At 37.0% G+C, this 11,324-nt stretch overlaps 1 protein-coding gene and 1 long non-coding RNA gene across 2 annotated transcripts in view; both read right to left on the bottom strand.

The window, feature by feature from the left end:
• LOC107288361 overlaps positions 1 to 2,895 on the bottom strand; it is a 9,753-nt gene extending 6,858 nt beyond the window's left edge. Inside the window, exon 1 of the long non-coding RNA XR_001548899.2 lies at positions 2,855 to 2,895. This is a non-coding gene — a long non-coding RNA (uncharacterized LOC107288361). The remainder of the gene's footprint in view (positions 1 to 2,854) is intronic.
• Positions 2,896 to 3,604: 709 nt separating this feature from the next.
• Positions 3,605 to 11,324, bottom strand: part of FHOD3 (formin homology 2 domain containing 3) — a 197,579-nt gene continuing 189,859 nt past the window's right edge. Inside the window, exons 10-11 of the mRNA XM_015816968.1 lie at positions 6,999 to 7,160; positions 3,605 to 4,405 (exon numbers count right to left, since the gene is read on the bottom strand). Coding sequence (XP_015672454.1) covers positions 4,323 to 4,405; positions 6,999 to 7,160 — 245 coding nt within the window. The 3' untranslated portion in view covers positions 3,605 to 4,322. The remainder of the gene's footprint in view (positions 4,406 to 6,998; positions 7,161 to 11,324) is intronic.

The raw sequence follows: 11,324 nt of genomic DNA, 5'->3' as shown, positions 1-11,324 counted from the left end.
ATGCGCAGGAAAGCGCGCGCTCAGTAACGAGTTTACCCGGACCGTTTGTGTTGCTCTCAGAGCCGGTTGTAAGCAGAGAAGAGAAGCAGGAGGCCTGTGAGTCTCCGTTTACTGCAATGAACAATTAAGTCATTAAAGAAGCTTTTGGTTCACACTATGCCTGTTGAACTGTCATTTGAATCCAAGGATTTAACACTCAAGATCTTTGCCAAAGAGAATGGAGCCCTCAGAGGAAGCACGAGTCACTCTGGGGCTCAGTTTTCTTTGGCAAAGGCCTCCAGGCTGCTGCTGCCCAGAACAGAGGCAGGGGGAGACTTCCCCAGACCTCTGGAGGCCCAATCCAGGCATCAGAGGCCTTTTCCAGGCTGCTGCCACCCAGGAAAGAGGCCAGGGGATGCTTTCATGGGCTTCTAGAGACCCGATCCATGCATCAGAGGCCTTTTCCAGGCCACTGCTGCCTGGAAAGGAGGCTAGGGGATGCTTCCGTGGGCCTCCAGAGACCTGATCTGGGCATTGGAGGCCTCTTCCAGGCTGCTGCCATCCAGAAAGGAGGCCGGGAGATGCTTCTGTGGGCCTCCAGAGGCCCACTCTGGACATCAGAGGGCTTTTCCAGGCCACTGTTGCGTGGAACAGCAGCCGGGGAACGCTTCTGTGGGCCTCCGGAGGCCCAATCCGAGTGTTGGAGATTTTTTCCAGGCCTCCGCCACCCTAACAGAGGCCTGGGGTGGCAGCTGCGTGGCTCAGGAGTCGGGGGGGGGGTGAGCAGGAGACAGGCACCACAAGCACCGCAAGAGTTCAGGCATCCATTCTCTGCAAAAGATATTATGGCACACAGGAGTTTCCATCGACTCTTCTCTCTCTCAAAGGCAGGAACCACGGCAGAAAGGAGACAGATCTTTTCAAGGCAAGTGAGTCCAGTGTGGCAGAAAGGGAGAGGAAAAGTGGGTCAGGGAGGCCTTTGGGGCCTGTTACATCACTAGGCCCTCCATGGCCTTCCCCACCCTGAGATGTGCACGTAAAGAACCACACATTTGCCCATGCATTTGATTAGCAAATGCATTGGCAAAAGCAGGGAGTGATCTTGTTTGAGGTACGAGATTCCCTCCCATGAATTTTCGAGTTATGAATGATATGGGCAGGCTCCATTACATTTGTAAATCAAGGACTACCTGTATGTTACTTTTATTTTTTACAAATTTAAAAAGTCAGTTCTCAGCTACCTGGAAACAGAATTTCCATTCTTAATTTCCATAAATCTTCCTTTTTCTTTTCTTTTTCCCCCCACCTGCAGTCTTTTAAATGGGGTCATTTGATCTTTATTCCTCTAACAACAGCTCACTGCATCTTGGAAAACATTTACTGATACAGATATTTCAGTTGGTTCCTTTAGGGGAGGAGGAGGTAACAGAAAAATTGTGACCATTTGTCATTAGGAATACTTTCAAAATTTTGTCAGTCATAACAAGCAAAGGAATAATCCAATAGGCAAATTATATGGGAGATTATGACCAGAATCCAATGAAGCTAATTCTATATGCTCCTAGAGTACAGAGGCAGCTTTGGTTTTCTCAAACCCCCCCAATTTGTGCATGGCAAGCTTCAAAAGCAGGCTACAAATAAGTTGGCTGGTGAGATTCTCAAAGACAAAGCTCATGTACAGCACTTCACTAAAAAAAGCTACCATATCTGAGTTATGAAAATGCACATGAGCCTGAGATAGCAACAAAGAAATACTAAGGTTCTCTGTAATTCTTCAATGTCATCTAGTGTTTTCTGTTTTTTAGGAGCTGTATTAACTGAAACAGCTGTTTGAATTAGTGTCATACAATTATAAAACTTATTTAAAAACTTAAATCGCTTTAGAAAACAAATCATATCATTTGTATATCAAAACACAATCATAATTATGATTTCAATAAGCGTGTTTGTTACAGATATGAATTTTTACAAGATGCATTTTGATAAGATTGAAAAATGATTCACAAAATGTATTGTAATATAAACAATAAAATGGTAAGATAGATCAGTGCAACAATTTACGATGGGAATTTGTTTACTTCTAAAAATATTCTTAATATTGTGATTAACAGTTTTCAAAAATGTACTCTATATGCTTATTTGGAGAAGTTATAGACAAACACAATAATGTTTTTGGTAACCAACATCCATTAAGAAATAAGATTCATTGGATATTTTTCTGCAAAAGTGAGAAATATGGCTCCAGTTTTGGAGAGAAAGCGACCTGCTCCTCTTTCCAAGTCAAGTTGGTTCCTTCCAAAGTACAAGCATTCAAGTATGAGAAAGTTTGAAAACAAGATGGGACAGAAAGACTTGGCATTAGGATGAAAGCAGAGAAAAAGTTTCACCAATAAAGGGATGAAGAGACACAAATACTTTTTTCTGTCATTGGGAGGGTACTAGAATTCATGAAAGCTTTATTGTTGCACTGTTAGGTCATATGATCCCACTGATAAGTGTTTTTATTAATTTTAAAAAATCTTTTATACGTTTCCCCTCTTATTCTGAAAATTTAGAAATATTTATTGCTATTTGAATTATCCAATACATGCTTGGAATATGTGGACTTCTCTGCAGCTCTTTAAAACAGATACTAGATTTGCTTCATGCTCTGAAGTACCTTTCCTGAATTATTTGAATCACTGCAAAACCCTGATATGAGCAACAAAAATGTTTCTGATGGCTACATTTTAGAAAACCAATACCAACATTTAGTTCAGTCCTTTTGAAACACATAAAAAGTTAAACAAGAAAAAAGATCAATATTATTCATTGTATTAATAATTCCTTCTTTCTAGTAAAACACAGCAATGAGGTTTATTAACAGAATACTTACAGGTCACTGTAGAATCATTAAAAAGTAGGGCATCAGGAGGAAAAAAATGTAATTCTGCAGCCCAGTGGAAGCTTTTATAGATCCATATAACATCCCTATAGGTCCAAGTAAATTGTAGAACAAAATCAGTCAAGTAATAGACATTATTAGAAATAAAGAAATACAGATTATTGTTCTTTCTGCTTGTACTGCTTATTGTGGGGTTCACTTGTTTTGCATTGTGCTTACTACTTTACATTGCAAAGCTTTCAGTGCATGATTTAACAAATGTTTCACTTTCTTAACTATCTTGTTTCAGCACTTGATGCTGATTAGGTCTCAGAGATTTCATGCCTAAGAAAGGATTAGGATCTGTGTTTTTTTAAAGATTGTATATTCAATATTTTTATATAAAGATTGTTGTTGAATACATCCAGAATAATAGCACAAGACTTGTGGTAAGAAGAATGCTATTGAATAGGTGATGGGGAGCAAATTTGATATTTAAAGCAATTGTTTTCCTTATTGTTTCTTTAAGGTTTATGAGAGAAAGGCAAATGTTAGCAAAATCTAATGTAACTGATAGTTAAATGTTTTAAAATTGAATGAAAACAGCAGCTTAATGGGCCCCAATGTCAGCACTATTTTCCTATCTAATTCTTTATAGGAAATAGTATTTTCTTTCAAAATGGTTATATTGTATAAAGTAACCCCTTATGATTGGTTTACTAGCATCCCAAACAGTCATTCTTTGTCCAAATTATTATCAAAATATTCATTTAATTTCTTTTTACAGACCAGAAGAAATCTCAGGAAACGATACAAAAGATACTGGATGAAATTAGGAAGCAGTATTTTGTTTAAAACTATTCTGATATAATTTAACTTATCTTTCATATTTATGCTTGACTGACATGAGATATTTATATGCTATTCTAACAGAATTCCAAATCAGTGAGTTTTTATGAAAAGGAACATATGGGCATCTGGATTCCATATGTACATGTGTACATGCACAAATTGGTACATTTTACATTCTTGGTGAAAAGATAAAAAATAATGAAGTATATTGTTCTGCCTTTGTAAGATAGAAATAACTTTAAGAAAAATTGTTTAAAGAATTGATAAAACATAGTACTTTACAATTACTACAATGTGCTGCAGGGAAAATTAGCATTAACACCTTTCGCACAATACAAGATAGCCCAACGGCAACTCTCTTCAATACAGCATGACAAAATGAATGTGACACAATGTTCAATTGACCTTCTGCTCCTGTAATTTATTTTTGTAGCAGTCAGTTAGATACTTTTACAAGATTAGTTTACTAATTTCAATTTATTATTTGATTTAGCATCATGCAACAGTGGGATAAAACAAATAGTAGCTGAAACTGGCAGGGGGTGTTGAATTTGAAGACTGTTGATGGCATGCATGCATGAAAAAAAAGAAAGATTTTTTTTTCTTTTAGCAGACGTAATTGCTGTCATCACACTTGCATCTCTGAAGTGCTTATCAGACCCAAAGCTTTGGCTTCTTCTGGAGACAATCCACTCTTCAATGTCCTTCTTACTGTGCAGTCAAAAGCAGAAAGAAAAAGATAGTATGAATGTTCTAAAAGACAAGCTGCACAATCCTATAAGGGAACACTCAGAAGTATTTTTGCTTTCTTTTATTTGCAGGTATGTATATATATTTATAACTTTGACAATATTACCACAAACTGAAAAGCAAGTACAAATATAAAGACAAAACATTACTTTCCAGAATAGAATAATTGACTTGTTGTACATATAAATATCTGAGTGTGAAATCAAGCCATTGCACAGCAGACAGAATACTAAATATAGTTTTATACTTTATGAACAGATTATTTCTTAGTTTCTAGTAGAACTTAGTTTTCAGTCCAATGCTAAGCATTTTTTAAAAAAATATTTATTACATTTATATGCTGCACATCTCACCAATAAGGTGACTGGGCCTAGTAATTAAAATAAGATAAATGGATGCAATTGTTTATCAGAGAAAGACTGACCCTTAGATAGCCAGGTCCTATGCCATGTAGGGCTTTATAGGTACACCCTGAATTGCATCTAAAAACTCATTAGTAATCAGTGTAGCTCACACTGCAGTGTCATCAGATGACCATATTGTGGCATGCCCATTACCTTCCTGCACCATTTTTGGACTAGCTGTAGCTTTTGATGGTCTTTAAGGATAGTGTCGTGCACAGTGCATTGCAACAGTTCACTGCTAAGATGGCAAGGGATAAGTAATTGTTTTAAAGGGCTTGTAAAAGGCCTCTTGACCACAGCTGCTACTCACTCTTCAAGCAGGAACTATGAGTTCAAACTGACCCTCCAGTTTGCATATTAGTCTTGAATAGGGAAGTGCAGTCTTCTCAAGACTAAAGATAGAGATTGCTCAGGAGTCTTATGTGATGATGATGTGTGTGTGCATGTGAGATGGACAGATACACATACACTTTGTACATACACTTCCCTTGTGCTTTGTATTGTGTGAACATATAAATAACTTGCATAAAGGAAACCTAAAAGTAGGAAGCCTTGTTCTGGAATATTTCAGACCGTGTAGTATGTGGAGGATACCATTTTGAAAAAGAATAAAAAAAGATATTATGCTCCCATGAAAAATGGATTCTGTGTGAACTAGTTAAAGCAATGGCATTTGGTGGAGAAGTACTATGGGGTGCGATAAAAGTGCCAAAGTTGAAAGTTATAAAAGTTGAAGGGAATGTAGACTAATCAGGTAAACTGCTGGCTCAGTGAGTGAGGGAAATGTTGGTTTCAAAAAGTGAGCACAGACAATAAATATACATTTATTTCCCTCATTCATGAGTCTTTGGATTAAAAAAACCAAGAAGAAATCCACTTGATATCACTTTCAGAATGATAGCCTTTGATTGTGTGGATCACAACAAATTGTGGCAAGTTCTTAAAGTGATGGGAGTACCAGACCATCTTATTTGTCTCTTGAGAAACCTATATGTGGGTCAAGAAGCAACAGTGAGAACTGGACACGGAACCACTGATTGGTTCAAAATTGGGAAAGGAGTCTGGCAAGGCTGTATTCTGTCACCCTGCCTATTTAACTTATATGCAGAGCACATCATGAGAAAGGCAGGGCTAGATGAATCAAAAGTTGGAATTAAGATTGCCGGGAGAAATATCAACAACCTAAAATATGCAGATGATATCACTCTAATGGCAGAAAGGGAAGAGGAAATAAAAAGCCTCTTGATGCGGATGAAGGAGAGTGCCAAAAGTTGGCTTGAAACTCAACATTAAGAAAACCAAGATCATGGCATCTGGCCCTCTCAATTCTTGGCAAATAAATGGGGAAGAAATGGAGGTAGTGACAGATTTTATCTTCCTGGGCTCCAAGGTCACCACAGATGGGGACTGCAGCCAAGAAATTAAAAGACGCTTGCTCCTGGGGAGGAAAGCTATGGCAAATCTAGACAACATACTAAAAAGCAGAGACATCACCCTGCCAACAAAAGTATGTATAGTCAAGGCCATGGTTTTCCCCAGTTGCAATGTATGGCTGTGAAAGTTGGACCACAAGAAAGGCTGAGCGCAAAAGAATTGAGGCCTTTGAACTGATTCTTGCGAGTCCCCTGGACTGCAAGGCGATCAAACCGGTCAGTCCTAGAGGAGATCAACCCTGACTGCTCTTTAGAAGGCCAGATCCTGAAGTTGAAACTCAAGTACTTTGGCAACCTAACGAGAAGGAAGGACTCACTGGAGAAGAGCCTAATGCTGGGAAAGATTGAGGGCAATAGAAGAAGGGGACAACAGAGAATGAGGTGGCTGGATGGAGTCACTGAAGCAGTAGGCGTGAGCTTAAATGGACTCCAGAAGATGGTAGAGTACAGGAAGGCCTGGAGGAACGTTGTACATGGGGTCGTGGTGGGTCGGACACAACTTTGCAACTAACAACAACAAATAAATCTAACAAACAAAAGTTTATCTTCTTAGGCACTGACTAAGGGAGAAACAGTAGGAATGAGTGTTCTGACATAGGAAGCAAGGCTTCTTTTCCTCAACAAAATTGCCTACATGTACATGGTATAGATGGGAGAAGAATCCAAAAGGGTAATATTTTGTTTTGTTTACAGATAATGAATACTAGTTGAGCTTACTTGACTTCCTGTTTGCTCTTGATCGCTTTCTTTCTTTGGGCACTGTACGTTGACTTGGCACTTGTGTGGCAGACTTGACAATACGATCCATTATCTCATCTGCTGCATTGTCTGTAGCATTAGTCAAATCATCATTGCTAGGGTTCCATGAACCAGCATTGCCTGGAAAATGTAAGCCAAAATATTTAATGAAATTATATTCAACATGGCTGAGTATATTAGACAGTCATCCGTGTGGGGCCATAAGTCATATTCTGTGCCTTTTAAGGAATTACAAATTACAAATCAGTGAGAAAGATAAATTACTTCTGGGTTTGTCAGAAACACCACTATCGAATAATAGTTGGTAGTGCAGTGGTTAAACTGTAGTATTGCAGGCAAACTCTACCCATAGTCTGGAGTTCTATCCTGACAGAACTCCATGGTTTACTCAGCCTTCCATCCTTTTGAGGCCAGTAAAATGAGGACCCAGATTGTTCGGGGCAATATGCAAATAATGCTTACATTATAAACTGCCCAGAGGATGCTATAAATAATTATGGGATGGTATATAAGTCTAAATGCTATTGCTATCAGATATCTTGACAAAAGAATTTTGCCCAATCTCATACATGGAGAAATCAAAGTTTGGATTATTTTGTCATACTTTATAACTGTCTGTGTGCATGCCTATCTTTATTCTCACACATACCTAGGCCTCTAGTTCAGCTTAAAGCAGAAACAACAGTGATTCCCACAGAGCTTTATTCATACCAATATACCACTATATTGTGTTTCTACCTTCAGAATTATCAGTCAACTGCCCCATATAAAATATTCCAGGTAAATTTTGCTTAAAAGTCATCATTTGAATAGTATTTGTAGTATTGAAAATCTCTCATAATCTGAGTTTTTAACCATTTTGTGCCATGATTTCTTTGAGCTTTCTGGAGAAACCTATGAACTCCTTTCCAGAAAATGTATTTAAATGTATAAAATAAAATAGTAAAAATAAAGGTATAATTTTGTTCTCATCCATGTTCACTGCAATTTGTGGAACTGCCTTCTAAAAATCTGCATCCCAATTATATTCATTACTCAATTTATGTATAATAATACATATACACATAATATGTAATAATAATACTCCTTAATTGCCAAGATGATTTTGGAAAACTGCAAGAGAAGATAAACAACTTTAATGTAGCGTGTAGGAAGGCATTAAATCCCTGCCCCTTGATTAGCCAGTCAAGTGCTTAGAAATAATAGGAGTCAGTAGAAACATCAGAAACTTTGTATAAAAATCAATTGCACCATGGAAGACATGGTTGTGATCAATGGTTTGCGAGAGATTAATATCAAGAGATGAATCTTCCACGAAGACTCACTTTTACCACTAATGTTTGTCATTGCACTGATTCCTCTGTCAACCATATTGAATAAGTCAAGCCATAGCTATCAAACATCAAAAACATTTTTTTATCTCACGCAAAAGCCCAAGCAATCAAATACTTGATAATGAAGGATCCAGCAAAGGGGGCATCATTAGGCAACTATAGGCCCACTATTTGCTTACCAAGAACTTTCTTTTTTTATAAGCTTTTATTGATTGTTTAATACAATTCAGCCATGCTTATTCAACAAACATGTCTGAGTTTATCATTTACTAATACAAATTAAATTCCTAATCCCTAGTACGTTTCTCCAGCCATTGATAAAATACTGTAAGTCCCAAGTTTGAAAATATTCTATTTCTTCTTTTTCTTTCAACCTCAGAGTAAGCCTGTCCATTTCCGCACAGTCTAGTATTTTTTTATTATTATTTCTTCCTCTGATAGTATTTCTTCTTTTTTCCAATATTGTGCGAATATAATTCTTGCTGCTGTTATCACATGCTAAATCAAGCTTTTCTGACAATATACCCAATAAAAAAAGTTCAGGTTTAAAATCTACATGTTTTCCCCAACATCTTTTCTAGCCGAGTATGCATTTTTGTCCAATATCTCTTTCCTTTTACACATGTCCACCATACATGATAATGTACCTGGTTTATAAATTACATTTCCAACATTTATCTGACATATTTTTAAATATTTTTGCTAATCTTGCTGGTGGCAAGTGCCATCTATAAAACATTTTGTATAGATTTTCTTTGTAAGAGGTTGACATTGTCAATTTATAATTTCTTTCCCACAGGCTTTGCTATTTCTCTAGATCTATATTGTATCCAAGGTTCTTTGCCCATGTTATCTTTGTTTCTTTTACTTGTTCATCTTCCATTTTCAAATTTAATAAAAATTATGTTTTCTTAATTAGTTTTTCATCAGAGGTTAGTAATATCTGATCAAACAGAATCTGCTCTTTATAAAATCCATACACTTTACCCTCTTTATCATATCTCACTTGCATTTGTAAATGTGACCACCATGATAGATCAATATCCTGATTTTCCATCTCTTGTCTAGATTTTAAGTTTCCTTCAGAGTTTAAAATATCTTTATATGTCCATATTTTCTCAAGACTGACTAGATTTGGATGTGCGAATGCTTCCATTGTTGAAAGCCATCCTGGAATTTTCAAATATATTTTACATTTTATTTTTTCCCATGTTAATAATAATGCATTTCTAATATAGTGGTTTTGAAAATATTTATGAATTTTATTTTTCCTATACCATAAGAAAGCATGCCAACCAAGTTGTAAGTCATGTCCCTCCAAATACAACAATCTTTTATTTATGAGGATTATCCATTCTTTTACCCATGTTAGCATTGATGCTTGATAATATAAAACCCACTCTGACAAGCCAAAACCTCCGTTTCCCTTAGCTTCTTGTAACATTTTCAATTTAATTCTAATTCTAGCTTTCTTTCCTTGCCAAATGAATTTTTGAATTAGGGAATTTAAATCTTTAAAAAAAAATTCTCTAGTTTTATAGGTATCGTTTGGAATAAAAACAATATTTTTGGTAAATATTCATTTTCAATGTAGCGATTCTTCCTAACATCGACAATTTCAGATTTTTCCATTTTTCCAAGTCAAGTTTTATCTGATTTAGTAGCTTTATGTAGTTATCTTCTTTTATCATTAAACATCTTGCTGTCAGGTATATTCCCAAGTATTTAACCTTTTTAACTATTTGTAGCTCTATTTTTTCTGGCAATTGTTTTTTTTTGTTTAACTTTGAGATTTTTAACTATAACTTTAGTTTTTTCTCTATTTATCCTCAGTCCTGCTATCTCTCCAAACTATTCTATCTTTTCCAATAATTTAGTAATCATCTCTAAAGTTTCCTCTAGAATAAATACAAGTCATCTGCAAAAGCTTGCAATTTATAAGTTTCACCTTTTATTTCCAGTCCTTTAATTTCTGAATCCTGTCTAATGTTTCTATTTAAAACTTCCAAAGTTAAAATAAATAACAATAGGAATAGTGGACATCCTTGCCTTGTGCCTTTTATTATATTGAAATTCTCTGTGCAGTCTCAATTTACAATCACTTTTGCTGTTTGTTTATGATATATTGTCTTAGTCATATTTATAAAATTTTGTCCAAAATCCATTGTTTTTAGTTGTTGAATCATAAATTGACAAAAAACATTATCAAATGCCTTTTGGACATCTAAAAATACTAATGCCAGTTGTTTCCTTGGATGCGTTTCATAATATTCCAATATGCCCATTGTTATGTCCTGAGCCTGCAAAAGCAGGCTCGGGACGTTGCAAGAGTCCCGGGCAATTGCAAAAGCTGCCCGGGACCAGACTGAGTGGCGCCGGCCTTGCGCGCATGAGCAAGGCGGGAAAAGACCGCCTTGTGATTGGTTGGATTTGCCCGGGGATCAGAAGGTATAAATAGAGGCCTGCGTGCCTCTGCTAGGGTTGTTTGTAGATTGGAAGCAGAGAATAAAGACTTGTTAGAAATGCTTTGTCTCAAGCGCCATTATTCTCCGGACTTAACACTGGCGACGAAGGTGGGATTCAGTCTATACAGCTAGGAAAGCTTGAAGATTCACCCAAAGAAGTCCAGAAGAGGGAAACAGCGTGGAAGTCAGCGTTATCTTGCCAGTACGAAATCGCTGGAGGGTGCGTGCGGCTGAAGAAGACCCTGATCCTCGATCATGGCGAAAGTTGGGCGTTTAGCGGAATTCTACGTCTCTCACCCCGAGAGGTGGGAATCTTATGTTGCAAGAGTCGAGACTTACTTCCGCATAAACCAGATAAGGGAGGAAGGCTTAAAGGCTGCCACGTTGTTGTGCGTTTGTGGGCAAGACGCCTTTGAGATCGCCGAGAGCCTAATCGCCCCGGCCTCGCTGGAAACGGTGTCATACTCCGATCTGAAGAAAGTTTT

The sequence above is a fragment of the Protobothrops mucrosquamatus genome, unplaced genomic scaffold, assembly GCF_001527695.2.
Source record: "Protobothrops mucrosquamatus isolate PMUCROS unplaced genomic scaffold, P.Mucros_1.0 scaffold_124, whole genome shotgun sequence".
In the NCBI taxonomy this organism is placed as follows: Eukaryota; Metazoa; Chordata; class Lepidosauria; order Squamata; family Viperidae; genus Protobothrops; species Protobothrops mucrosquamatus.
This window is presented reverse-complemented; position numbering and strand designations above follow the sequence as displayed.